We start from the raw sequence: 27,374 nt of genomic DNA on the forward strand, positions 1-27,374 counted from the left end.
AGATAGCAACAGTACTTGCTTCATTGCAGCTATCATAAGGGTTAAATGAAATAATGTACATAAAGCCCTTATTACAGAGTTAGATGCTAGATATTGATATTATGTATTCATATTTATCATTAAAACACCATTCGAGGTGTCCTTTCCTTGAAGGAGCTCATTGTACGTAAAGTGAGAAGGTTTTATGTATATAATATTTGGGGAGTATTCAGGGTATAAATAATCAGTGAACGTTTGTGTTAGGTAAATAATTATGACCTGGTATGATCTTAGAGGTCTATACAAAGTGCTCTGAGAGCCTGACAGAGGAAGAAGTTGGTCCTAAATAGAGGAGATGTAAAAACTCCATAGAAGAGGCAACATTCAAGCTGGGTGTTGATGGGTGAGTAGGAGTTCGTCCCTCAAAGAAGAAAGAAAGAACCAAAATGACAACATGTGCAAAGGTGTAAAACCTTAAAAGGGAAAGTCATGTTTAGTGATTGGAGAGAAAGATGATAGAACTGGAGCCTAAAATACAAGGTGAGGAGTAAGGAGATATCCACTAGAAAAGGTAAGTTGGCTCAAATTTCTTCCATTGTTTATCTAATCAGAAAATTTTGATTGTTTACCTAATATGTGTCAGACAACGTACTGGGCACTGGAGATGCCCACGTGTTCTAGCAAAGCAGAGAATGTAAACACAACCCAACGTGATTATACATGGCCACAAAGGCCATGAACAAATCAAAGCAGTGTGATAGGATGGAAGGAAAGTGGAGAGGCTCCTGTGAGTTGGCAGATGAGGGAAGGCCTCCAAGGAAATGGCATTTGAACTGAGACTAAAGTTCAAGAAGGAGCCAGCCAAAGGAACAGCACCCACAAAGGCAGAAATAAACTTAGCTTGTTTCAGAAACAGAAAAATCAGTATGGCTGGAGAGAGAGGAGCGGAAGGAGGAAGCATGGTAGCGATGAAGTCAGAGAGGAGGGCCGAGCAGAGCTGGTAGGTCTTGTAGATCATGATAGGGTAGCTGACTTCTGTCTGGGGCAGCAAGAAGCCATTGGAAGTTAGCAGATGTGATTTGCACTTGTAAAAGATCCCTGGCGCCACGGTGTCTTAGAGGTTGGATTTGGGGGAAGGAAGGTTTATGGCAATAGTGGGGCAAAGAGGTTGTTGCAGGCATTGAGGGAAAGAGCTGATGATGACACGTGCTGGTGTGATACACGTGGAGGGGAGGAGAAGTATGTGGATCATGAAGGACATTGTGCGCACTGCCAACCAGTCTGGACTTCACCCTCTTGGAAGTGGGAAGCTGCAGAAGATTTGGAGGGAGCAGTGGCAGCATGAGATTTGTTTTATAAAGACAATTCTCTTAGAATGGTCAAGAGGGATCAGAATAGAAAAATACTAGACAAAGGGAGGTGAGGTAAGAACCTGTTGGTTCCAGGATTGGCACACTGTGGTCCACGGGCTAAATCTGGCCTGCAGCCTGTTTCTGTACGACCCATGAGACGAGAATGGGTTTTACATTTCTAAAGCTTTTTTTAAACAGGAAGCAATAGCAGCATATGTGACAGAGACCATATGGACCTCAAAGCCTAAAATATTTACTATCTGGCCCTTTACAGAAAAAGTTTGCCCATCTTTAGTTTCAACCATCTGTCTTAAAAAACAGAAAGAAACAAAAAAAAAGGAATGAGAAGCTCTTCATGTACTGCTATGGAATGACCTCCAATACATGTTGTTTAGTGAAAAAGGCAACATGCCAAATTGTATCCAGTATATTTGTACACTGAAAAAAAGGGGGGAAGGGAAATAGCATATAAGCATTTGCTTGGAATGCTGTCAAATAACTAGTCATGCTATTTAATTCCAGAACAGGGGCCGGGGCGGTAGGAAACTGGGATGGAAAGGGAGCTTTTTAATATGCACCCTTCTATAACTTTTGAATGTTGAACCAGGCAATTGCATTATCTTTTCCAAAAAAAATGCAACAACACTAAAAATAATAATGGGTTAAATGAATACAGGAGCAGTGTGCTTTGGTCACTATAACACAGACTCTGAGGATGGACCACCTGAATTCAAATCCTAGCTCTGCTGCTTACCAGCTGTGTGACCCTGGAAAAGTGACTTAATCTGTCATCCATTTTCCCTCTCTGTGAAACAGGAATAATAATGGTGTCTATCTCATAGCACTGTTGTGAGGATAAATGCTCTTAGAACCGTTCTTGGCACATTATAAGCACTGCATAGGTGTATGCTATTATTAGCAGTACTTAGTAACATTTTTAATGGCTATTGAATAGCCCAGATGGCAAGGCATCTATTGGTAGACCATGTATGAGCTGCAGTATGAATGGCAAGGCTGGACTTGAGAGCCCTTTCTGAGCCAGAATTGGGAAGATTTGGTATTGACTTGGTCATAGAAAGTGAACAAGAAAAGGAAGCTGCAGATGATGCTGAGGTTTCCAGGCTGGAAAGTCTGGGTGATAGGGTGAATTAGGGCTGGGCCTCCAGAGTCAGTAGGAAAATATGAACGCGGGATGATCAGGTCACCTGAAGCACAGTTTCATGGACATGATTCAATGGCTTTTCATTTTGTTAGTTTTATTTCCTTTTGAGTTGTATTTTTAGCAAGTTCCCTGAAGAGTGAGGTGTGCGTCCTGACTTTATTAACAGAAATTATGAGCCCCATACACCACACTGTTATTCTCCTGAGAGTTTAGCCTGCCTTGTGTAATTAACCTGCTGTTTTAAAAACCCTATTTACAAGTGAACTAATTTCACATTGTCACCTCATCTCCGAGAGGTTTCTGCCATACAGTCTTTACCGTGGCAATAGAGAGCATTTTTAAAATACTCTCTCACAGAAGAATGAAGTTTTCGCTTCATTTGTATATTCTGTGGAACCAAGCAATAATGACTTTTTAAATGGTGAGTGATCATTAGCTTTTCCCAATAACTGCTGATCCAATGTTGTTGATTCCAACACTGAGAAATCTGATCTGGGATGCCACTGAGAATTTATCAACCTTCTCAAATTTTTTTTTTTTTTTGGTTAAGAATTTACTAGCATTTACTTAGTATGGTTTATGGTATATAAATTAATCACATTATGACGTTTGTAGTTGCTGTGTTAAAGATAAAATTATTTTTATAAGAACATATTCCTTACTTTTTTTTTTTGAGATGGAGTCTTGCTCTGTCCCTCAGGCTGGAGTGCAGTGGCACGATCTTGGCTCACTGCAAGCTCTGCCTCCCGGGTTCACACCATTCTCCTGCCTCAGCCTCCCAAGTAGCTGGGACTACAGGCACCTGCCACCACACCCGGCTGATTTTTTATATTTTTAGGAGAGACAGGGTTTCACTGTGTTAGCCAGGATGGTCTTGATCTCCTGACCTCGTGATCCACCCACCTCGGCCTCCCAAAGTGCTGGGATTACAGGCGTGAGCCACCACGCCCGGCCCATATTCCTTACTTTTACTGCTCGTTTTTTAGTATGATGGCAAAGTGATTTGGTTTTTGTTTCCAAAAAGCAGATTTTTTTTTCCAGATTCTTTTCTAGGTTTTTTTTTATTATACTTTAAGTTCTTTTATATATATTTTTTATTATACTTTAAGTTCTAGGGTACATGTGCACAATGTTCAGGTTTGTTACATATGTATACATGTGCCATGTTGGTGTGCTGCACCCATTAACTCGTCATTTACATTAGATATATCTCCTAATGCTTTCCCTCTCCCCTCCCCCACCCCACAACAGGCCCTGGTGTGTGATATTCCCCTTCCTGTGTCCAAGTGTTCTCATTGTTCAATTTCCACCTATGAGTGAGAACATGCGGTGTTTGGTTTTTTGTTCTTGCGATAGTTTGCTGAGAATGATGGTTTCCAACTTCATTCATGTCCCTACAAAGGACATGAACTCATCCTTTTTTATGGCTGCAGTATTCCATGGTGTATATGTGCCACATTTTCTTAATCCAGTCTATCATTGATGGACATTTGGGTTGGTTCCAAGTCTTTGCTATTGTGAATAGTGCCACAATAAGCATACATGCATGTGCCTATATAGCAGCATGATTTATAATCCTTTGGGTATATACCCAGTAATGGGATGGCTGGGTCAAATGGTACTTCTAGTTCTAGATCCTTGAGGAATCGCCACATTGTCTTCCACAATGGTTGAACTAGTTCACAGTCCCACCAACAGTATAAAAGTGTTCCTATTTCTCCACATCCTCTCCAGCATCTGTTGTTTCCTGACTTTTTAATGATCGCCATTCTAACTGGTGTGAGATGGTATCTCATTGTGGTTTTGATTTGCATTTCTCTGATGGCCAGTGATGATGAGCATTTTTTCATGTGTCTTTTGGCTGCATAAATGTCTTCTTTTGAGAAGTGTCTGTTCATATCCTTCGCCCACTTTTTGATGGGTTTTTTTTTTCTTGTAAATTTGTTTGAGTTCTTTGTAGATTCTGGATATTAGCCCTTTGTCAGATGAGTAGATTGCAAAAATTTTCTCCCATTCTGTAGGTTGCCTGTTCACTCTGATGGTAGTTTCTTTTGCTGTGCAGAAGCTCCTTAGTTTAATTAGATCCCATTTGTCAATTTTGGCTTTTGTTGCCATTGCTTTTGGTGTTTTACACATGAAGTCCTTGCCCATGCCTATGTCCTGAATGGTATTGCCTAGGTTTTCTTCTAGGGTTTTTACGGTTTTAGGTCTAACATTTAAGTCTTTAATCCATCTTGAATTGATTTTTGTATAAGATGTAAGGAAGGGATCCAGTTTCAGCTTTCTACATATGGCTAGCCAGTTTTCCCAGCACCATTTATTAAATAGGGAATACTTTCCCCATTGCTTGTTTTTGTCAGGTTTGTCAAAGATCAGATGGTTGTAGATGTGTGGTATTATTTCTGAGAGCTCTGTTCTGTTCCATTGTTCTATATCTCTGTTTTGGTACCAGTACCATGCTGTTTTGGTTACTGTAGCCTTGTAGTATAGTTTGAAGTCAGGTAGCGTGATGCCTCCAGCTTTGTTCTTTTGGCTTAGGATTATCTTGGCAATGTGGGCTCTTTTTTGGTTCCATATGAACTTTAAACTAGTTTCTTCCAATTCTGTGAAGAAAATTATTGGTAGCTTGATGGGGATGGCATTGAATCTATAAATTACCTTGGGCAGTATGGCCATTTTCACAATATTGATTCTTCCTATCCATGAGCATGGAATGTTCTTCCATTTGTTTGTATCCTCTTTTATTTCATTGAGCAGTAGTTTGTAGTTCTCCTTGAAGAGGTCCTTCACATCTCTTGTAAGTTGGATTCCTAGGTATTTTATTGTCTTTGAAGCAATTGTGAATGGGAGTTCACTCATGATTTGGCTGTTTGTCTGTTATTGGTGTATTATAAGAATGCTTGTGATTTTTGCACATTGATTTTGTATCCTGAGACTTTGCTGAAGTTGCTTTTCAGCTTAAGGAGATTTTGGGCTGAGACAACGGGGTTTTCTAAATATACAATCATGTCATCTGCAAACAGGGACAACTTGACTTCCTCTTTTCCTAATTGAATACCCTTTATTTCCTTCTCCTGCCTGATTGCCCTGGCCGGAACTTCCAACACTGTGTTGAATAGGAGTGGTGAGAGAAAGCATCCCTGTCTTGTGCCAGCTTTCAAAGGGAATGCTTCCAGTGATGTTGAGAATTCAGCAAGGTTTGAAAGAGAATTCAAGGCTATATGCTCTCCCACCCAGAACCCAGCATTTTCTTACATTTCAATTTTGACAATCTAGATGGGTGATTTGCACTTGGCCCACATACATTGCAAAACTGCCTGCATGCTGCATCATAATCCCTGCTGCTGTGACACATCACAACCCTTTAAATACGCTCACAATGAGGGTAGATGGGGGAGAGACTTGCAAGTTCCTTAGATTCTAAAATCTAAAAATTCAACTTTTAAAAACTGTGTCCTACATTTTCATGTAGCATGAGATGGGTTTTTATGTGTTGCAGTTTTTATTTCATTTCACTTCTAAGATTTCCGTCTGTCCTTAGGGAAATCAGAATTGTCCCTGCTTTGGCTAAGAGCTTCCCAGATGCACCTGTCGGCAAACAGATTTATGTAAGAAAGTCACATTCCTAGGAATGTGATTGATTGACAGACAGATAGATACAGAGATAGGTAGATAACAGATGATTGGAGATAGAGAATGTGTAAAATGCAAGTGCTTTTATTCTTACTTTACAATTCAAATATTACCTTGCCATATTAAGCTCTTCTTTCTCTTCTTGGGAATTCAGGTCTGACTTATTTCTCCATACTGTTATCTTTACCTAAACTCAATGGAGTTTTTAAGATCTGCTTTTATAAAGCCTCATGGTGCTGATAAAAATGTTTTAGTTTAATGTCACTAAGTGAAGAATGAGTAGGGGAAACATGATGGAAGTGACTGTGGTTTTTTAATTTCTCTTTTTAAAAAAGAGAAATCTCAAAAATATCTTCCTACTATTTATTAAATTTAGATCTCTGAGGTTGATTTTTTAAAAACATGTCATGGCCAGGCATGGTGGCTCACGCCTGTAATCAGTCCCAGTTTTGGGAGGTTTAGGCAGATGGATCACTTGAGCTCAGGGGTTTGAGACTAGCCTGGGCAACATCACAAAACCCTCTACCAAAAATACAAAAAATTAGCAGGGCATGGTGGCATGCACCTGTGGTTCTAGCTACTTCAGAGTCTGAGGTGGGAGGATCACTTGAGTCCAGGAGGCAGAGGCTGCAGTGAGCCGTGATCACCCTAGTGTGCTCCAGCCTAAGCGACAAAGGAGACCCCATCGAAAGGAAGGAAGGGAGGGAGGGAGGGAGGAAGGAAGGAAGAAGAAGGAAGGTAAGAAGGAATGAAGGAAGGAAGGAGGGAAGGGTCATTATAGAAACCAACAGTTTTGTTACAGATTGTTGGAAAAGGAAGGAAGGGAGGGAGGGAGGGAGGGAGGGAAGAAGGAAGAAGAAGGAAGGTAAGAAGGAATGAAGGAAGGAAGGAGGGAAGGGTCATTATAGAAACCAACAGTTTTGTTACAGAAGGAAGGGAGGGAGGGAGGAAGGAAGGAAGGAGGAAGGTAGGAAGGAATGAAGGAAGGAAGGAGGGAAGGGTCATTATAGAAACCAACAGTTTTGTTACAGATTGTTGGAAAAGGAAGGAAGGGAGGGAGGGAGGGAGGCACGAAGGTCATTATAAAAATCAGAAGTTTTGTTACAGATTGTCATCATCATTGTTGTTTAAAGTTGCAGCTATGATTTTAGACCCTCTTTGGAAGATTTCGTAATAAATGTTGGTCAAAAAATGTTAGCTCTGATAGGGATTTCTAAGATTATCCAAGCATATGGTACCTGAATTCATATGTCTTTCTTCCTAAAATATTATCCTTAGTAAGCAAGCATTTAATTTCTTAGCAGTAGTGAGGTTTAATACAGGGTTTGGGAACCTCCAAAGAGAAAGTCGCCTTTCTAAATAATTAAGGGGTAACAGTCAGGTCCACCATTTTCAAAGTTTAAAAATAGGCAAGAATTGCATTTCCCTGGTTTTTCAATCTCCTGGAACATCAATGAAGTATAATAAGAGGTTCTGCCATTCAAGAAGTAAAGGCATTGGTGAAAAGCGGGGTGTGTGTATTTGTGTCTGACACCACTACAACACAAGAGCAGTGCTGGGGGAGAGATGCCAAAGCTGAATAGTGAAAGAAATAAGAATATCAAAAGACTCTTCATCAGACTGTTGTTTTTTTATTTTTTTTTTAGAGTTGGGGTCTTGCACCATCACCAGGCTGGAGTACAGTGGCGCAGTCATGGCTCACTGCAGCCTCCAACTTCTGGGCTTGAGTGATCGTCCCACCTCAGCTTCACAAGTACCTAGGACTACAGGTGCACACCACCATGCCCAGTTAATTTTTTAACATCTTTTGTAGAAATAGTTCTTGCTGTGTTTCCCAGGCTGGTCTCAAACTCCTGGCCTCAAGCGATCCTTCTACCCAGAGCTCCAAAAGTGCTGGGACTACAAGTGTGAGCCACCATAACCCAGCCCAGATTGGATTTTTCAAGGCCCGAACAGTGTTAGAACTATGACTGCCTTAAAAAAGAAATCCACTAGTGTCAGAGAAAACCCAAGACAAATTATAAAACAAGCAAAAATTAGGGATTTTTTACTGACCATGCCTTGGCACATGGGTTCCATTTTCTGAAGGGGATTTTTTTTCTGTTACTCTGTACGTACATATTTTTTAGGAAAAACTGGGGTCCAGTTCCTGTATGTGATGACGTGAAAAATATTTACCAACTGCTTAAGATGCACTCAGAGGCCTTTCAACACATTTAAAAGATGAAATAGATACAGATTAGACTCTAGAGTTTCTGCCTTAATTTGAATATTGACAAAGAATTATATATTCGCTGAGAATCTCGCTATTAAAAATGCCACTTGTCATTGTGCTTTCTGAAGGAGTTTGAAGAATGTCTATTAATTGTTCCCATAAGATACATTAAGGGCTATTAATAAAAAGGAAAAAAACTCCATTACCACTCTGGAAAGAAATACTATCATTAGTGTTACTGTTTCTATGAGTAATTTTAATCCAGTTGACAAGAAGATGAAATGATTTTTGAATTATTTTTTATGTTTCTCCAGTTAGCTTTTATGTTAGCAAATCTCTTATGGATTTTATCGGCAAGATTTACAAAGCCCATGAAAACAATAAAAAACAATTTACTATAGCAATACAGAAAGAAATCCATCTCATCCATAAGTTGCACCTCAGAATCGTTGGAGCAAAATGCGAAGTGAGGGAAAACGGTTGCATTTCACCAGACTCTTCAGAAGCCATTTTGCAGGATTACAGAATGGTTTCTTGGCCTCTCGGAAGTTAGGTCCAGACAGCTTCATCACTCACAGCAAAATATTTTGAAACATTGATTTCAGTTCAGAGTCTTGTCCAAGAAGATTAAGTTGTTTTCAGGAGGCCATTACTGAGGGAAACCTTCTCATGTTGTGTTTAGGGTGCCAAATTCTTGATTTTTTCCATCTATATATAAAACAAACCGTTTATATGATGGTATTATAAAGGGAGTAAATTATTTTCTACCACCAGGCAAGCAAAGATTTATCATTTTTAAGAAGTCTGTTTTCGTCCAGGAGCAGTGGCTCATGCCTGTAATCCCAGCACTTTGGGAGGTCGAGGCAGGTGGATCACGAGGTCAGGAGGTCAAGACCATCCTGGCTAACACGGTGAAATCCCATCTCTACTAAAAATACAAAAAATTAGCCAGGTGTGGTGGCACGCACCTGTAGTCCCAGCTACTCGGGAGGCTGAGGCAGGAGAATCCCTTGAACCCAGGAGGCGGAGGTTGCAGTGAGCCGAGATCGCACCACTGCATTGCAGCCTGGGTGACAGAGCAAGACTCCATCTCAAAAAAAAAAAAAAAAAAAAAGTCTGTTTTCCACTTAACTGTTAGCTCTGTTGGTTTAGGATGTTCACACAGAAGGCAAGACAAATGTTTCAGATGGCATTGCCTTCCAAAAAGAAACATGTAAACTTACATCTTTTTCACTTATCTTATGGATAAGAGATAAGTGATAGGAAAGTAGAGGATAAGAACAGAGTAAAGAGAATTAGTCGGTTAAAAAATACAAATACAGGCCAGGTGTGGTGGCTCACGCCTGTAATCCCAGCACTTTGGGAAGCCAAGGTGGGCGGATTACTTGATGTCAGGAGTTCAAGACCAGCCTGGCCAACATGGTGAAAACCCACCTCTACTAAAAATACAAAAAAAAATTAGCCAGGTATGGTGGCTGGCACCTGTAATCCCAGCTACTTGGGAGGCTGAGGAAACAGAATCGCTCGAACCTGGGAGGCGGAGGTTGCAGTGAGCCAAGATCGTGCCACTGCACTCCCACCTGGGTGACAGAGTAAGACTCTGTCTCAAAAAAAAAAAAATACACACACACACAAATGCAAAGACATTGAGAAATTAAAAGAACAAAGATAAAGAGATCTTTCCATGGCTCAATAAAGAATGAGTGGAAAAAAGGGACAATTTAAAAATAAACTAAGTGAACACAATGATTTATTTCAAAGCCAAAAAGATCTATTCAAAAATGAGATCTTTGAAAAAGATAAACATCCTTATGGGCATTGTATTAGTCTACTGGGGCTGCCAGAATAAAATACCAGAGAATTGGTGGCTTAAACAACAGTTTATTTTCCCGCAGATCTAGGGGTTGGAAGTCCAAGATCACGGTTCTGGCAGATTCAGTCTCTGGTAAGGGCTTCCTTTTTGGTTTGCAGATGGCTGCCGTCTCATTATGGCTTCACGTGGCTTCCCCTTGGTGTATGTGCACCTCGGGGGAAAGAGGGGGACATAGAGACAGACAGCACAAGCCTTCTGGTATCTCTTCTTATGATCCTATTGGACATCAGGGCCCTACCCTTATTACCTCATTTAACCTTAATCACTTCATTAGAGGCCTCATCTCTGAATACAGAGGAGTGTAGAGTCGAGTTTGGGCATATGAATTGGGGGTAGCGGGGAGAGCTCATAAACTTTCAGTCTGTAACAGTCAGTAGGGACTGACATCAGAGTTGAGTAACTGAACTTTTCTGAATACAGCTCTCTGGTTTTCTATCATGTGGTGTAACAGTTTTTCTTCTTCCAGACTCTCCCTGTTTTCAACCCTTTTCAAAGAAGAAAAGCAAATGATGCTTTATCCTCAGCCTTAGAGCCCTTAGGAAAGCCATCCCAGAACTCAGGGTTTGCTTTGCAAGTGACTCACAGCACACCTTGTTTGGCGAGTCCTAAACTACAGTTTCAGGGTCCCAAAAGTTCATTTTCCATGTGTCACTTAGAGATTTTGAGGTCAGGTGTTTGGGTCGGTGAGACCAAAATGATCCACAACCCAGTAGTGAATAATTTTATGGGTCAGTCTTCCATATTTCAATTTCAAGTATAATGTTCTATTTTTGTAGTCCATTGACATAATGAAGGTCATTAGTATGTTGACCCCACTAATTAGGCAATATGTTTAGGAAACAATGGAGGTGAGAATAACTTACTATTTCTGAGCCAGCCACTGTTTTGGGTGGGAGTTTATAGGTATTTCCTTTGTGAAATGCGTAGTGTGATTTAAGCTTACAAAATGGAGAGTGTTCTATGGAATGTTTCTGGGGAGGCACCTTTCATTTGGCAAACAATTGTTTATTTCAGAGCGTTTCCCTGTTTCAAAGTGTGACTATGCATTTTTGGTAATTTTACCTTCAAGAGTTCCAACTCTATCATTGTTTTCAGCTCTGCACAAAACACAGAATTAAGATGTCACAATATTATGAGTCTTGCCACCTGCTTAGAAGCTTTGTTTCTGATAGAAAGTCTACTTAAAGCTTGCCTACTGGAATAAAATCGTATTTTCTCCTTAGGGCTGTGAAATTTTCCCTTTCATCTTATTTACAAAGGCTTTCTGTTTATTCATATTGCCTGAGAGAATAAGAAATTATTGATATCACTAAAGTCAATGAATGCTTGATAAATATTGGATAAGTGGACAGACAGAGGTACAAAATTTTTGCATTTTCCAACTTCAAATCAAATAATTATAGAATCGTATTGCTGGAAATGTTATAATTCACCTAGTCAAGCTTTTTTTCTCCTACATGTCTTTGAAGAAATTATTTTTCTAAATATTTACTTTAAATAACTAATATTTGTTTGAATGTTTGAGTGTTCACTATGTGCCAAACACTCTTCTAAGTGCTCTTCCTGGATTATCCTAGTTAATTTTATAAAAACAATGTTATAAAAGAATGGAATTTATGTTTAAGACAGCCTTGGGCTTGACTTCCTATTTAGTAGAAAACCATATGAAAAGTGGGTCTTTGTCTCTCAATCCCTTCTCCAACCATCCCTGCAATTAGGTAAGACACTCTCAAGATGTCTTCTCCTAGGAGCCTCCCACACACTCACTATATAGGCACACACCTTTTTACCAGTTTCCAAGGAAACCTAATTGGAAAAATAAAACATGCCACCTTTGTCAGAGAGTATTTTCAATGCTTCAATAACAAAAGAGGAGGGAGGTAGGTAGAGAAGCAGATAGTTCCTTGTTTAAAGATGATGCTGTTTTTGTTGTGCATATTCTTCTCATGGGGCTCTGTTGGGCTTTGAACACTGAATGTTGGAGTCTGAAAATAACCTATCTCCTATTTCAGTTCTTGCTATACTTAGCCCCAGGAAAGTTTATTGTTATAAAGGGCTTAATCCATCTTCTACAGTGTCCCCCAGATATCCATTTTAGAAGTAGCCAGAGCAAGATTATCCACAGTTATGGGAATCAGGGGTGACATCAGCAATGAAGTGCACATAAAATCACAAGCCCTCATTTTGGCCACAGTGCACTTGGTTGCCACCTCCTCCTACATCAAACTGAGCTAAATCTCTATACTTTTTTCTTGGGTAGAGATGCTAAAAGACAAGTCTTTCTTCCTAACTTATATTTGAGGTCCTGATGTTCATTGATGACTTAGCACCTGCACTTCATTTTTAAATTTGCACCTAGGAACTTGGAGATGTTACTCAGTGAACTAAAGGAGAGAAGAGGGCATCTCAGTGGCCCCTACTCTCCACACACCCCCAGGTCTGCCCTTCATTTCACTCTCAATGCTGCCATGGATGTTATATGACTCTGAGAAAAGGAAAAGAATACAACATTCAGATGTTTCTTATCAGTTTTTTAAAGAAATGTGAGGCTGGGAACAGTAGCTCACACCCATAATCCCAGCACTTTGGGAGGCCAAGGCAGGAGGATCACTTGAGTCAGCCTGGGCAACTAAGTGAGATCTTGTCTCTACAAAAAATAAAAATTAGCCATGGTGGTGCATACCTGTAGTCTCAGCTGCTTGGGAGGCTAAAGTGGGAGGATTGCTTGAGCCCAGGGAGATGGAGGCTACAGTGAGCTGAGATCATGCCACTGCACTCTAGCACTCTAGTCTAGGTGACAGAGTGAGACCCTGTCTCAAAAAAGAAAAAAATGTGAGCCATTCAGACCATTAGAAATTAGTTTTAGGCTCAAGAAAATATAAAAAAAAAAAGTCAATTAAATGCTTCATTGCCAGGGTCTGACCCCCAGACCCAGGCTGCACGATGGATGAATAACATACTCAGACACCAATATTCAGTGAAAGAGCAGCTAGGGGGCCGGGCCACTCAGAGTTGTGGCAGCTGCATGCCTTGACTAGCTGGCCCTGCCAGCATTTATTCAGCACAGATTTAATGACAAAGGCTTTGAGTCAACACCACTACAGGGTAGTTACACATGGATGATTAAAGGTCAGGTTTCTAGAGACATGAGTAAACAAGCTATTCAGATAAACTCCCTTGTATTATTTTGTACCTACTTCTCACCCTCTACCCCAGGATAAGAACCACGGCCTTCAACTCATTCTTCCCTGAAGCTTTGCAAAACACCCCCAGGCCTTCCAAGAAGGTTTGCTTCTCTTTCCTATAATTTCCTCTTACAGTTTTTCCCACCACCCTGACTGAACTCCTACACTTCATGTTTGCTATACCTAGCTTTTATTTTAATAGGTTAAATTTATTACAAAACAAAGCTGAGAAGCCTGGTATAACTGGATGTAAAGCCCATTCGTATCTATTTTTAGAACCGAGGTAAGCGCGGAGTGTGGAATAGGGGAAGATCCTTAAGCTGGGACTTAGCGGTTACTCAGGGTTGGCCTGGCACTGTTACTTTTGTTCAGCAGGTCACTCCATCTCAAGTTCCCTACCCATCAAATGAGGGGGCTGGTCTCAAGGACAGGACCTTTTCTACTCTGAAATTCTGGAGCTCCTTCTCTTGGGGCCTAAAGCTCCTAAATGACTGCAGACATCTACGATTGCAGCTTGTCTGTTGTGATCTATTATTATCCATGTGATTAATTGAGTAACAAGTTCTTGTACAGGAAGGTAACCCACATTAAAACATCCCAGGAGACAAATAAGCTCTGCCTTGCAATAACATAGTGTTTTAGTTCTGGTGGGGCCTAGAAGGCAGTGAGAGGCACTAGTGTTTTTAAAGTCAATGAATTATGTTTTTATGTAAAATGTTTTATGTAAAATACATAAGTGCTGACATTCTATTTTGACCCAGCATCATGCCACACTGAAAGGGCTTCCCAATGATAAGAGGTGGCACTCCTAAGTGTGGAAGTGAGCCAGGAGAGAGATGTAAGAACGTCACTCCCAGCCTGAATCAAGCCTCAACTGGGATTTAGGCAAACCTGGGTGATCCTCTGAGATTGCTCCTTGTGAACTGGTGATGAGATGTTATTACCAGTCAATAAAACTGAACTTGAATTAGGCCTATTTTCAGATGCCTCCTGGGTTTTCACTTTAATTCTCTGATAGGAGAGATTGTGTTAAAGTGGGCTCACCTTCACTCTGGAATCTTGCCCAGTGCCCTTCACAGACAAAAAATAAGAAACTGGGTTGCCTCCAAGAAATATTTTTCTGGCTTCTGAGGCAACCTCTGAACTGGTGAATCCAACTTAGGCCTCTCCACCAAAGACCTGATGTTTATTTGGGGGCAAACCTCTATACCAAATTCAAGTGGAAAAAGTGTAAGATGTTCATGCAAAGAAGCTAAATGGATTATCATGATGCTATGAGCATCAGGACCAGCTACTGCTGTACCTCCCATTTACCAGATAAAAATAAAGGCAAGCTGATTTTACCCTTCTGGTAGATGCTGACTGACCCGTGAAACTCCTCTTCTGTGCTGTGTAAGAGTTCTGACGGCCAAACCTCCAGATTTCAACCTCCAGTATTGATAAGAGTCCTAGAAGGCAGTTATCCATTTGTTACCAGTTGTCACTTAGAATAACATTTATATTCTCTCTCGAGTCTTTTTTTTCCCCCCCAAGATGGAGCCTCTGTTGCCAGGCTAGAGTGCAGTGGCAAGATCTCAGTTCACTGCAACCTCTGCCTCCCGGGTTCAAGTGATTCTCCTGCCTCAGCCTCCTGAGTAGCTGGGATTACAGGCATCTGTCATCACACCTAGCTAATTTTTGTATTTTTAGTAGAGACGGGGTTTCACCATGTTGGCCAAGCTGGTCTCAAACTCCTGACCTCAAGTGATCCACCCACCTTGGCCTCCCAAAGTGCTGGGATTACAGGTGTGAGCCACCAAGCCTGGCTCTCAAGTCTTTTCAACCTGATAAAGTTACACTAAAATTTCTATTACACCACTGAAGAATGTTACTTTCATTATTTAGGCCTGCCTCACCTTTTTTCACAATATTTGAGGCTACTTACAAAAATACATCTGATGAAAAAGGATAAAATGAATGGTTTTGAGAAAATACAGCCCAAAATGAGAGAGGACAGTAGTAAGACTGCAACATGGTGAGCACAGATCCAGCACTGTCATTGTTGGGTACAGGTTACAAATTTGGCTCTGAACTCCCCAGTGAACAAAGCAAAGAAAGAATCTTATCGATTACATGACTCATAGTATTTCTAAGATTTTTTAGTTTCTCAGAAGAGGTCTGACTTTTCTTAGTGCTGAGATGTGAGAGCTGTTTCTCCCTTGAGTCCTCATAAAGAGAACACTAGATCAGTTAGGATAAACTTGCACCGTAAAGAACCAAAAACCCAAAATAACAATGGCTTGAATAAGATAAATTTTTTTTTGAGAGTGCTCTTTTTATTATCCTTGTGAGAAAGAACATATTGTGATGTGAAGTGGGTGCATGACTTGGGCAGAATTTCCTATAAACAGCAAGAAAACCAGGGTTAAGTCCTGCATTTTAACACCTCATCTAGTGTTAACATGTGGCCCCCTGACCTGCATTAATAAGATATCTTATAGAGAAACCAGATTCCTGCTTCCTGTGTAATTCGTAGAGCAATCCCAGGCTGCTCAGCAAACGAAGTCACAGCATGTGGGTGCCTTTGTCCCGGAAGCATTGCAATCAATCATCAGTTTCTGATTATCTCTCAAGTCAGTATAGGCAGTCCAGGGCTCGAATGGCCCTTGATGGGTGTCAGAAACTCAGAGCCTCATATATTGTTCCTCCACCCCATGGCCCAAGATTGTCTTCTGCTGTGGTCAAAATGTCCCCTCCAGCCAGCAAGAAAGAGGAAGGAAGGAGGAAGGGTACATCCACACCCTTTAAAGATAGATCCAGGAAGTGGTGTGAAGGACACTTCCAATATATCCTTTGGCCAGAACTTAATCACATTGCCACACCTTGCCGAGAAGGCTGAAAACCAGAGTCTTTATTCCAAGGCTAGGTAAAAGCAAGCTTTCTATTTGTTAAAGCATAAAGGCAGTACTGTCATCCCTTGCTATCTGTGGGGGACTGGTTCCAAGATCCCCAAGGATACCAAATTCCATGGATGCTCAAGTCCCTGATATAAAATGGGGTAGAATTTGCATATAACAAATGTATATCCTCCCATATCCTTTAAATCATCTCTAGATTACTTAGAATGCCTAATGCAATGTAAATGCTATGTAAATAGTTGTTACACTATATTGCTTTTTATTTGTATCACTTTTTATTGAAAGCTACTTTACCACAGTTCTGGACGCTAGAAATCCAAGCAGCAGGTGTTTGGCAGGGTTGGTTTCCTCGGAGGCCTCTCTCCTTTGCTTACCGGCGCTGCCTTCTTGCTGTGTCCCCATCTTCATGTGGCCCTTCCTCTGTGCAAAGGAACCCCTGGTGTCTCTCCAGGTGTCCTAATCTTCTCCTATAAGGACACCAGGCAGATTCGATTAGGACCCACCCTAGTGGCCTTGTTTTAACTTAATTACCTCTTTGAAGAGCCTATCTCCAAATAAGTCACATTCTGGTGGGGGTTGCAGCTTCAACATATGAATTTGGTTGGGGGAGAAGGAAGGGGCATGACTAGGGGGAACACAATTCAGTCCATAATAGGCAGAATAGATACGGGAAGACAAGCAGTAGTCTCTTGCGACGTTAACCTGCCAGCAGCCCTGGAACTGGATAAATACTGCAGTAATTCTTTGGAATCTTCCATTCCGTCTTACCTTTTAAATCCAAGACTCCTCGAAAGCACGAGTCCTAGAATTAAATGCAGTGCTTTGCACCTGTAGGTGCTCAGTGACTGCTTGCAGGTGTTGGTAGTAACTGCCCAAGGAATCACAGCCTGAGCAAACACTGGAACTCAGGATTCCTGATTCTCTACCACCTACTCTGCCCAGCAAGCTGCACTGACTCTTTTAAGTTCTGACAACCAACACACCACCACCCATCATGTGGGAACTTAAAGTCATATGTTTTTGTGTCAGATTTTTCATATCAAAGATTACAAGGCCTTAAAGCTTTACACAATTCTAGGACTTCTACAGAGACCCCAGCAGATATCAAACTATTTTAAGCCCTTATATCAAAAGCCATTTGAATCCTTTCTGGACCATTTTGCTTTGTTTTGTTTTCTATGGACACTCTGCAGAAGTTTTAGGAGGTAAGGGTGAGTTGTCACAAGGTCAAAGCCAGCATACCACAACTCTAGGAAAAGTTGGAAAATCACTGCCCTAACCCCAGTGGCCTCTCCCCTGGAGCATCCAGTTTGAACAAAGACAAAATAAGCCTCAAACTTGGAACAGTATTTTTTTCTTCCACTTCTCTAACCAGCTTGCAAGCTGCCTCCCATTGAGCCAGAGTGAGACTGTACTTGGCAAAGATAATTTCACCTAATGTGTGCCAACAGCCTTGCTCCTGGGGGACCTCTCAAATCCACCCCAGGATTCTAGGTTCCTGTACTTCCCTGTAGCAGGACTTGGCCCCCAGGAGGCTGTGAAGTTTCCATGGAGAGCCCTGTTGGCACAGCCTGAGATATAGTCTCTTCTCCTAGTCCATTTCTGCCCTAGCAACAGCTACCTCCAATGCAGCTTTGGAAGCTGTTCCATATAGCTAATTGTTTGCATTGGACAGTAGTGTGTTTAGAGCTTATACATCTAAACAGACAATTATTATTTTCTGCTATTTGCTAGTGGCAAAGCCTGCCTGGTGACTTTGGCAGATGGAGAAAGGAGCTAATCCGTAGGTTATAAGCAGAAGGGTTATTGATGAAATGTCACCATCTGTTGGTGTCATTAAAATAATGAGTCATAAAGAGTTGCTTTTTGTTTTATCAGAAAAAGGTTAGCTTGAAGTTGAGAGAAAAGTTGCTAGATTGTGGATGGTAGTGATGAAGAGCTGGGGGGGAGGCATCAATCCCAGAATGGGGAGGAGCCTTAATGAACTCATCAGCTTGATGGGTCTCCAGGGAAGCTGACTGACCCTCTGCTAGAAAAAAAATCATCTCTCATATGAGATGGGGTATTTATTAAGAATGACGCAATACCCCAAGGCTCCCATGCCTATTTCTGGGGCATCTGCCAGGAGGTAAGGGGAAAGTCATTCATTTGGGTTAAACAAGAAGGATTGTATCTGGGAGGGAACAGACAGGAAAATATACCTATCTCCTTAATCCACGTTGGCCCCATGACACAAAGATTATTCACGTAGCTAGCTGATACCTTGGGAGGCTGGTGAGCCCAATAGGGAATGATATTCTCTACACCTGCTATATCCACAAGGAAGAGACAGAGGTGGCATAGAAGAGGGACCAGAGCCAGCACACCAAACTTCCACCAAAGATGGAAGCCCTCAGGATGGAAGAAAGAAAGCAATGGATGGAATAATATGTGAATTGCATAGCAAAGAAATAGGGAGTATGAGGTGTATATTTAAAAAGGATCCAGGGGACCAAAATAAACTGTGCCAACTTCCTGATTCTGCCATATTATTATACCTAATCCCTTTAATTCCACCATATTTACTGTTTACAAATTCTTTTACCCACTGCCAAGGACATATACCCGAAGCAGAAGAACCTGTTGTTACTAACCCTTTTCAGTATGGCTTGGCATCCCTTTTTTAAATTATTATTTCAAATTGTAACTCCTAGAGAGAGTTGAAGAGATTGTGTAAACCACTACACATACTTTCGGCAGTACCTCAGGTTTGCCAGATAAATAAACAAGACATAGCATTGCTGCGAGCCCGGCCTCTCACCCAGCCCTGACCTCTCCCTCAAGGCCAGCTGACCTAAGCCTGCCCCTCATGCCACCTCTGTAGGGACACAGGTGCTGGAGGGGGGTGCTCTCACTGTTTGAAAAGTGTGTGGTGCTGGAAGCAAGAGCCCCAGGGGTAGAAGCTTTCTAAAGTTATTTATATGGTCTCAAAAGGAAGCATCAGTGGAAAAGTTACTGTTGATATTTTTAGATCTGATGCGTGGTCCACTGCTGCACTTTCATTTTTAAACAAGCAGGGAAGGGAGTGATTGATGATGTCTACAGTGCTGTTTTGGAAGTGTTGAGGGCTCAGCTGACAGGCTAATGGTCACCCCCTGCTGGGCCCAGACCCTCCCTCCATCTCTTCTAGCCCTGACTTCAGAAGCTACTGACTTCAGGGGCTGACAAATTAAAACGCAGGCCACTGGCTGGCAAGTCAGAGACTCTGAAGTTTGTTCCCTGGCTCTGACACCCTCTGCAGGTTCAGTGTCTTGCTCGACTTCTACCTTCTGTTTCTGAGGACTGAGACATATGTTTGCATAAGTCTTTGTCTGCAAGTACAATGGTTTAGAATTTAACTGTGGTTAAGCAGGTGACCAACTCACAACCAGAGAAGGGTGTGGGGGTGAGAGGGAGAAATGAAGAGAGGTCGGTCAATGGGTACAAACTTACAGTTAGATAGAAGAAATCAGTTCTAATGTTCCTTAGGAGACTAGGGTGACCATAGCTAGCAACAATACGCTATATATTCCAAAGCTAGAAGAGAGGGCTTGGAATGTTACCACACACAGAAATGATAAACACTCAAGATGATGGAGGCCCCAAATACCCTGACTTGATCGTTACACATTCAATGCATGTAAAAAATACATGTACCCCATAAATACGTAAAATATCAATGAAAGAAAAAAAACTCACAGCCACACAAAAATCGATGCACTTAGCTATTCCAAGGCCAGTGGGAAGTTAATCTCTCTTAGTAGTATTACTGAATTGTTTCTGTGGTTACTTTCATTTGCCTGATGAAAATCAGTGTTCCAAAAGAAGAGAAAAAGAAATATTTTTTATCAGTGCTCTCCTTCCCAAGGAGCCTGAAGCTTGTGGCTCTGTCTTCAAGGAAATGGAAAGATGGGGAGATGGTGGTCATCAAGTCTTTTCCTCCACAGATATAGTTTGTTATAAGAAGCTCGTGAATTGTAGCTGTAGCCCACTCCAGTTGAATAATCAGTTGATGAACATGAGAAGCTGAAGAGCGTTCAAGGAGAGAAAAGAAAATTCTTACGTGCTCATGGCTGGACTATGTATTATTTGTTCCTAGGACTCAGACTGTGACAAATGAGGTTTATCTTACAAACCTCAAAAACACACATATGAAGCTACTGCAACGAGTCCAGAAAACTCCTGATAAGACATGGAGCTTCCCCTTTGTTCTGTGCTCCTGCGGTTGTGCCTGTGTACATTTAATTTTTTTTGTTTGTTTGTTTAATTTTACCTCTTTTTCTACCACAGACCGCTGATGAGGAGGAGGACCAGCCTCTCAGCCTTGCCTGGCCTTCTGAAACCCGCAAGCAAGTCACATTTCTGATTGTTTTCCCCATAGTGTTTCCTCTCTGGATTACCTTACCTGACGTTCGCAAACCTGTAAGTAAAGCATTTTAAAAATAGTTTCCTTGTAAAACGTGTGGTACATAACAGGGTGCATACTCTGCTTCAGTTTGTGTTAAAAGGAAAAAGGAAGTACACTTGTATCAAAATCTCACATGTACCCCATAAATAGGTACAACTATTATGTAACAAAAAAAATTTTAAGTTTAAGGAAAAAGAGAAAGTGACATTAAGAAGATACAAATTTCTCTGAGCAGACACACAATCACACTGATTGTTCAGGTTATCAAATCTGCATAACAAACTACCCCAAAACTTAGTGGTGTGAAACAACCATCATTTTAGTCTGCTCTTGGATCCTGTCGATCAGGAATTTGAATAGGGCACATGGTGGATGGCTTGTCTCTGCTCCATTATGTCTGTGGCCTGAAGTAGGAAGACTTGAAGGGTTATGTGTATCTCATCTTGGGGCTACCATCATCTGGAGGCTTCTTTGCCATTTCTGGCACCTGGGCAGAAATGATTCAAAGGCTAGGCTCAGCTGGGACTGTCTACTGGAATGCCTAAACATGGCCTCTTCATGTGACTTGGGCTTCCTCACAGCATGGTGGCCTCAGGATCGTGAAATGTTTTACATAAGAGGTCAGTCAGGACTCCAGGAGTGAGTGTTGCAGTGACAGAAGGCAGAAACTGCATGGTCTATGATGATTCAGTCCCAGAAGTTACATAGATTCACTTCTGCTATGCCCTATTGACCAAAGCAGTCATAAGTGTGTCTTTATTAAAGAGGGAGGAAACAAAAAGTTTACCTAGAATACATCAGTGTCATATAGCATATCACTCTCCTGTTGGGAAAAGTGTCAAAGAATTTGCAACCATGTTTTAAAACCACCACAGCAGGGGGGAGGAGCCAAGATGGCCGAATAGGAACAGCTCCAGTCTACAGCTCCCAGCGCGAGCGACGCAGAAGACGGGTGATTTCTGCATTTCCATCTGAGGTACCGTGTTCATCTCACTAGGGAGTGCCAGACAGTGGGCGCAGGTCAGTGGGTGAGCGCACTGTGCGCCAGCCGAAGCAGGGGTGAGGCATTGCCTCACTCGGGAAGCGCAAGGGGTCAGGGAGTTCCCCTTCCAGGGGTGACAGACGGCACCTGGAAAATCGGGCCACTCCCACCCGAATACTGTGCTTTTCCGACGGGCTTAGGAACCGGTGCCCCAGGAGAGTATAGCCCGCACCTGGCTCAGAGGGTCCTACGCCCACGGAGTCTCGCTGATTGCTAGCACAGCAGTCTGAGATCAAACAGCAAGTCGGCAGCGAGGCTGGGGGAGGGGCGCCCGCCATTGCCCAGGCTCGCTTAGGTAAACAAAGCAGCCTGGAAGCTTGAACTGGGTGGAGCCCACCACAGCTCAAGGAGGCCTGCCTGCCTCTGTAGGCTCCACCTCTGGGGGCAGGGCACAGACAAACAAAAAGACAGCAGTAACCTCTGCAGACTTAAATGTCCCTGTCTGACAGCTGTGAGGAGAGCAGTGGTTCTCCCAGCACGCAGCTGGAGATCTGAGAACCGGCTGACTGCCTCCTCAAGTGGGTCCCTGACCCCTGACCCCCGAGCAGCCTAACTGGGAGGCACCCCCCAGCAGGGGCAGACTGACACCTCACACGGCCGGCCAGGTACTCCAACAGACCTGCAGCTGAGGGTTCTGTCTGTTAGAAGGAAAACTAACAGAAAGGACATCCACACCCAAAACCCATCTGTACATCACCATCATCAAAGACCAAAAGTAGATAAAACCACAAAGATGGGGAAAAAACAGAGCAGAAAAACTGGAAACTCTAAAAACCAGAGTACCTCTCCTCCTCCAAAGGAACGCAGTTCCTCACCAGCAACAGAACAAAGCTGGACGGAGAATGACTTTGACGAGCTGAGAGAAGAAGGCTTCAGACGATCAAATTACTCCGAGCTACGGGAGGATATTCAAACCAAAGGCAAAGAAGTTGAAAACTTTGAAAAAAATTTAGAAGAATGTATAACTAGAATAACCAATACAGAGAAGTGCTTAAAGGAGCTGATGGAGCTGAAAACCAAGGCTCGAGAACTACGTGAAGAATGCAGAAGCCTCAGGAGCCGATGCGATCAAATGGAAGAAAGGGTATCAGCCCTGGAAGATGAAATGAATGAAATGAAGCGAGAAGGGAAGTTTAGAGAAAAAAGAATAAAAAGAAACGAGCAAAGCCTCCAAGAAATGTGGGACTATGTGAAAAGACCAAATCTACGTCTGATTGGTGTACCTGAAAGTGACGGGGAGAATGGAAACAAGTTGGAAAACACTCTGCAGGATATTATCCAGGAGAACTTCCCCAATCTAGCAAGGCAGGCCAACATTCAGATTCAGGAAATACAGAGAACGCCACAAAGATACTCCTCGAGAAGAGCAACTCCAAGACACATAATTGTCAGATTCACCAAAGTTGAAATGAAGGAAAAAATGTTAAGGGCAGCCAGAGAGAAAGGTCGGGTTACCATCAAAGGGAAACCCATCAGACTAACAGCGGATCTCTCGGCAGAAACCCTACAAGCCAGAAGAGAGTGGGGGCCAATATTCAACATTCTTAAAGAAAAGAATTTTCAACCCAGAATTTCATATCCTGCCAAACTAAGCTTCATAAGTGAAGGAGAAATAAAATACTTTACAGACAAGCAAATGCTGAGAGATTTTGTCACCACCAGGCCTGCCCTAAAAGAGCTCCTGAAGGAAGCGCTAAACATGGAAAGGCACAACCGGTACCAGCCACTGCAAAATCATACCGAAATGTAAAGACCATCGAGACTAGGAAGAGACTGCATCAACTAACGAGAAAAATATCCAGCCAACATCATAATGACAGGATCAGATTCACACATAACAATATTAACTTTAAATGTAAATGGACTAAATGCTCCAATTAAAAGACACAGACTGGCAAATTGGATAAAGACTCAAGACCCATCAGTGTGCTGTATTCAGGAAACCCATCTCACGTGCAGAGACACACATAGGCTCAAAATAAAAGGATGGAGGAAGATCTACCAAGCAAATGGAAAACAAAAAAAGGCAGGGGTTGCAATCCTAGTCTCTGATAAAACAGACTTTAAACCAACAAAGATCAAAAGAGACAAAGAAGGCCATTACATAATGGTAAAGGGATTAATTCAACAAGAAGAGCTAACTATCCTAAATATATATGCACCCAATACAGGAGCATCCAGATTCATAAAGCAAGTCCTGAGTGACCTACAAAGAGACTTAGACTCCCACACATTAATAATGGGAGACTTTAACACCCCACTGTCAACATTAGACAGATCAACGAGACAGAAAGTCAACAAGGATACCCAGGAATTGAACTCAGCTCTGCACCAAGCAGACCTAATAGACATCTACAGAACTCTCCACCCCAAATCAACAGAATATACATTTTTTTCAGCACCACACCACACCTATTCCAAAATTGACCATATACTTGGAAGTAAAGCTCTCCTCAATAAATGTAAAAGAACAGAAATTGTAACAAACTGTCTCTCAGATCACAGTGCAATCAAGCTAGAACTCAGGATTAAGAATCTCACTCAAAACCGCTCAACTACATGGAAACTGAACAACCTGCTCCTGAATGACTACTGGGTACATAATGAAATGAAGGCAGAAATAAAGATGTTCTTTGAAACCAACGAGAACCAAGACACAACATACCAGAATCTCTGGGATGCATTCAAAGCAGTGTGTAGAGGGAAATTTATAGCACTAAATGCCCACAAGAGAAAGCAGGAAAGATCCAAAATTGACACCCTAACATCACAATTAAAAGAACTAGAAAAGCAAGAGCAAACACATTCAAAAGCTAGCAGAAGGCAAGAAATAACTAAAATCAGAGCAGAACTGAAGGAAATAGAGACACAAAAAACCCTTCAAAAAATAAATGAATCCAGGAGCTGGTTTTTTGAAAGGATCAACAAAATTGATAGACCGCTAGCAAGATTAATAAAGAAAAAAAGAGAGAAGAATCAAATAGATGCAATAAAAAATGATAAAGGGGATATCACCACCGATCCCACAGAAATACAAACTACCATCAGAGAATATTACAAACACCTCTATGCAAATAAACTAGAAAATCTAGAAGAAATGGATAAATTCCTCAACACATACACCCTCCCAAGACTAAACCAGGAAGAAGTTGAATCTCTGAATAGACCAATAACAGGAGCTGAAATTGTGGCAATAATCAATAGCTTACCAACCAAAAAAAGTCCAGGACCAGATGGGTTCACAGCCGAATTCTACCAGAGGTACAAGGAGGAGCTGGTACCATTCCTTCTGAAACTATTCCAATCAATAGAAAAAGAGGGAATCCTCCCTAACTCATTTTATGAGGCCAGCATCATCCTGATACCAAAGCCTGGCAGAGACACAACAAAAAAAGAGAATTTTAGACCAATATCCTTGATGAACATTGATGCAAAAATCCTCAATAAGATGCTGGCAAACAGAATCCAGCAGCACATCAAAAAGCTTATCCACCATGATCAAGTGGGCTTCATCCCTGGGATGCAAGGCTGGTTCAATATACGCAAATCAATAAATGTAATCCAGCATATAAACAGAACCAAAGACAAAAACCACATGATTATCTCAATAGATGCAGAAAAGGCCTTTGACAAAATTCAACAACCCTTCATGCTAAAAACTCTCAATAAATTAGGAATTGATGGGACGTATCTCAAAATAATAAGAGCTATTTATGACAAACCCACAGCCAATATCATACTGAATGGGCAAAAACTGGAAGCATTCCCTTTGAAAACTGGCACAAGACAGGGATGCCCTCTCTCGCCACTTCTATTCAACATAGTGTTGGAAGTTCTGGCCAGGGCAATTAGGCAGGAGAAGGAAATCAAGGGTATTCAATTAGGAAAAGAGGAAGTCAAATTGTCCTTGTTTGCAGATGACATGATAGTATATCTAGAAAACCCCATTGTCTCAGCCCAAAATCTCCTTAAGCTGATAAGCAACTTCAGCAAAGTCTCAGGATACAAAATCAATGTGCAAAAATCACAAGCATTCTTATACATCAATAACAGACAAACAGAGAGCCAAATCATGAGTGAACTCCCATTCACAATTGCTTCAAAGAGAATAAAATACCTAGGAATCCAACTTACAAGGGATGTGAAAGACCTCTTCAAGGAGAACTACAAACCACTGCTCAAGGAAATAAAAGAGGATACAAACAAATGGAAGAACATTCCATGCTCATGGGTAGGAAGAATCAATATCATGAAAATGGCCATCCTTCCCAAGGTAATTTACAGATTCAATGCCATCCCCATCAAGCTACCAATGACTTTCTTCACAGAATTGGAAAAAACTACTTTAAAGTTCATATGGAACCAAAAAAGAGCCCGCATCGCCAAGTCAATCCTAAGCCAAAAGAACAAAGCTGGAGGCATCACACTACCTGACTTCAAACTATACTACAAGGCTACAGTAACCAAAACAGCATGGTACTGGTACCAAAACAGAGATATAGATCAATGGAACAGAACGGAGCCGTCAGAAATAATGCCACATATCTACAAGTATCTGATCTTTGACAAACCTGACAAAAACAAGAAATGGGGAAAGGATTCCCTATTTAATAAATGGTGCTGGGAAAACTGGCTAGCCATATATAGAAAGCTGAAACTGGATCCCTTCCTTACACCTTATACAAAAATCAATTCAAGATGGATTAAAGACTTAAATGTTAGACCTAAAACCATAAAAACCCTAGAAGAAAACCTAGGCATTACCATTCAGGACATAGGCATGGGCAAGGACTTCATGTCTAAAACACCAAAAGCAATGGCAACAAAAGCCAAAATTGACAAATGGGATCTAATTAAACTAAAGAGCTTCTGCACAGCAAAGGAAACTACCATCAGAGTGAACAGGCAACCTACAAAATGGGAGAAAATTTTTGCAACCTACTCATCTGACAAAGGGCTAATATCCAGAATCTACAATGAACTCCAACAAATTTACAAGAAAAAAACAAACAACCCCATCAAAAAGTGGGCGAAGGACATGAACAGACACTTCTCAAAAGAAGACATTTATGCAGCCAAAAAACACATGAAAAAATGCTCACCATCACTGGCCATCAGAGAAATGCAAATAAAAACCACAATGAGATACCATCTCACGCCAGTTAGAATGGCAATCATTAAAAAGTCAGGAAACAACAGGTGCTGGAGAGGATGTGGAGAAATAGGAACACTTTTACACTGTTGGTGGGACTGTAAACTAGTTCAACCCTTGTGGAAGTCAGTGTGGCGATTCCTCAGGGATCTAGAACTAGAAATTCCATTCGACCCAGCCATCCCATTACTGGGTATATACCCAAAGGACTATAAATCATGCTGCTATAAAGACACATGCACACATATGTTTATTGCAGCATTATTTACAATAGCAAAGACTTGGAACCAACCCAAATGTCCAACAATGATAGACTGGATTAAGAAAATGTGGCACATATACACCATGGAATACTATGCAGCCATAAAAAATGATGAGTTCACGTCCTTTGTAGGGACATGGATGAAACTGGAAATCATCATTCTCAGTAAACTATCGCAAGAACAAAAAACCAAACA

The 27,374-nt window shown here is 41.6% G+C and overlaps 1 protein-coding gene across 5 annotated transcripts in view; it reads left to right on the top strand.

Annotated features, from left to right (window-relative positions):
- Positions 1-27,374, top strand: part of SLC24A2 (solute carrier family 24 member 2) — a 533,689-nt gene that overhangs the window by 464,019 nt on the left and 42,296 nt on the right. For all 5 annotated transcript variants that reach the window (XM_054521034.2, XM_054521033.2, XM_054521032.2 and 2 more), the window contains one exon: positions 20,605-20,736. In XM_054521034.2, the coding sequence (XP_054377009.1) occupies positions 20,605-20,736 (132 nt within the window). The remainder of the gene's footprint in view (positions 1-20,604; positions 20,737-27,374) is intronic.

The sequence above is a fragment of the Pongo abelii genome, chromosome 13 (genome assembly GCF_028885655.2).
Source record: "Pongo abelii isolate AG06213 chromosome 13, NHGRI_mPonAbe1-v2.0_pri, whole genome shotgun sequence".
Taxonomy (NCBI): domain Eukaryota; kingdom Metazoa; phylum Chordata; class Mammalia; order Primates; family Hominidae; genus Pongo; species Pongo abelii.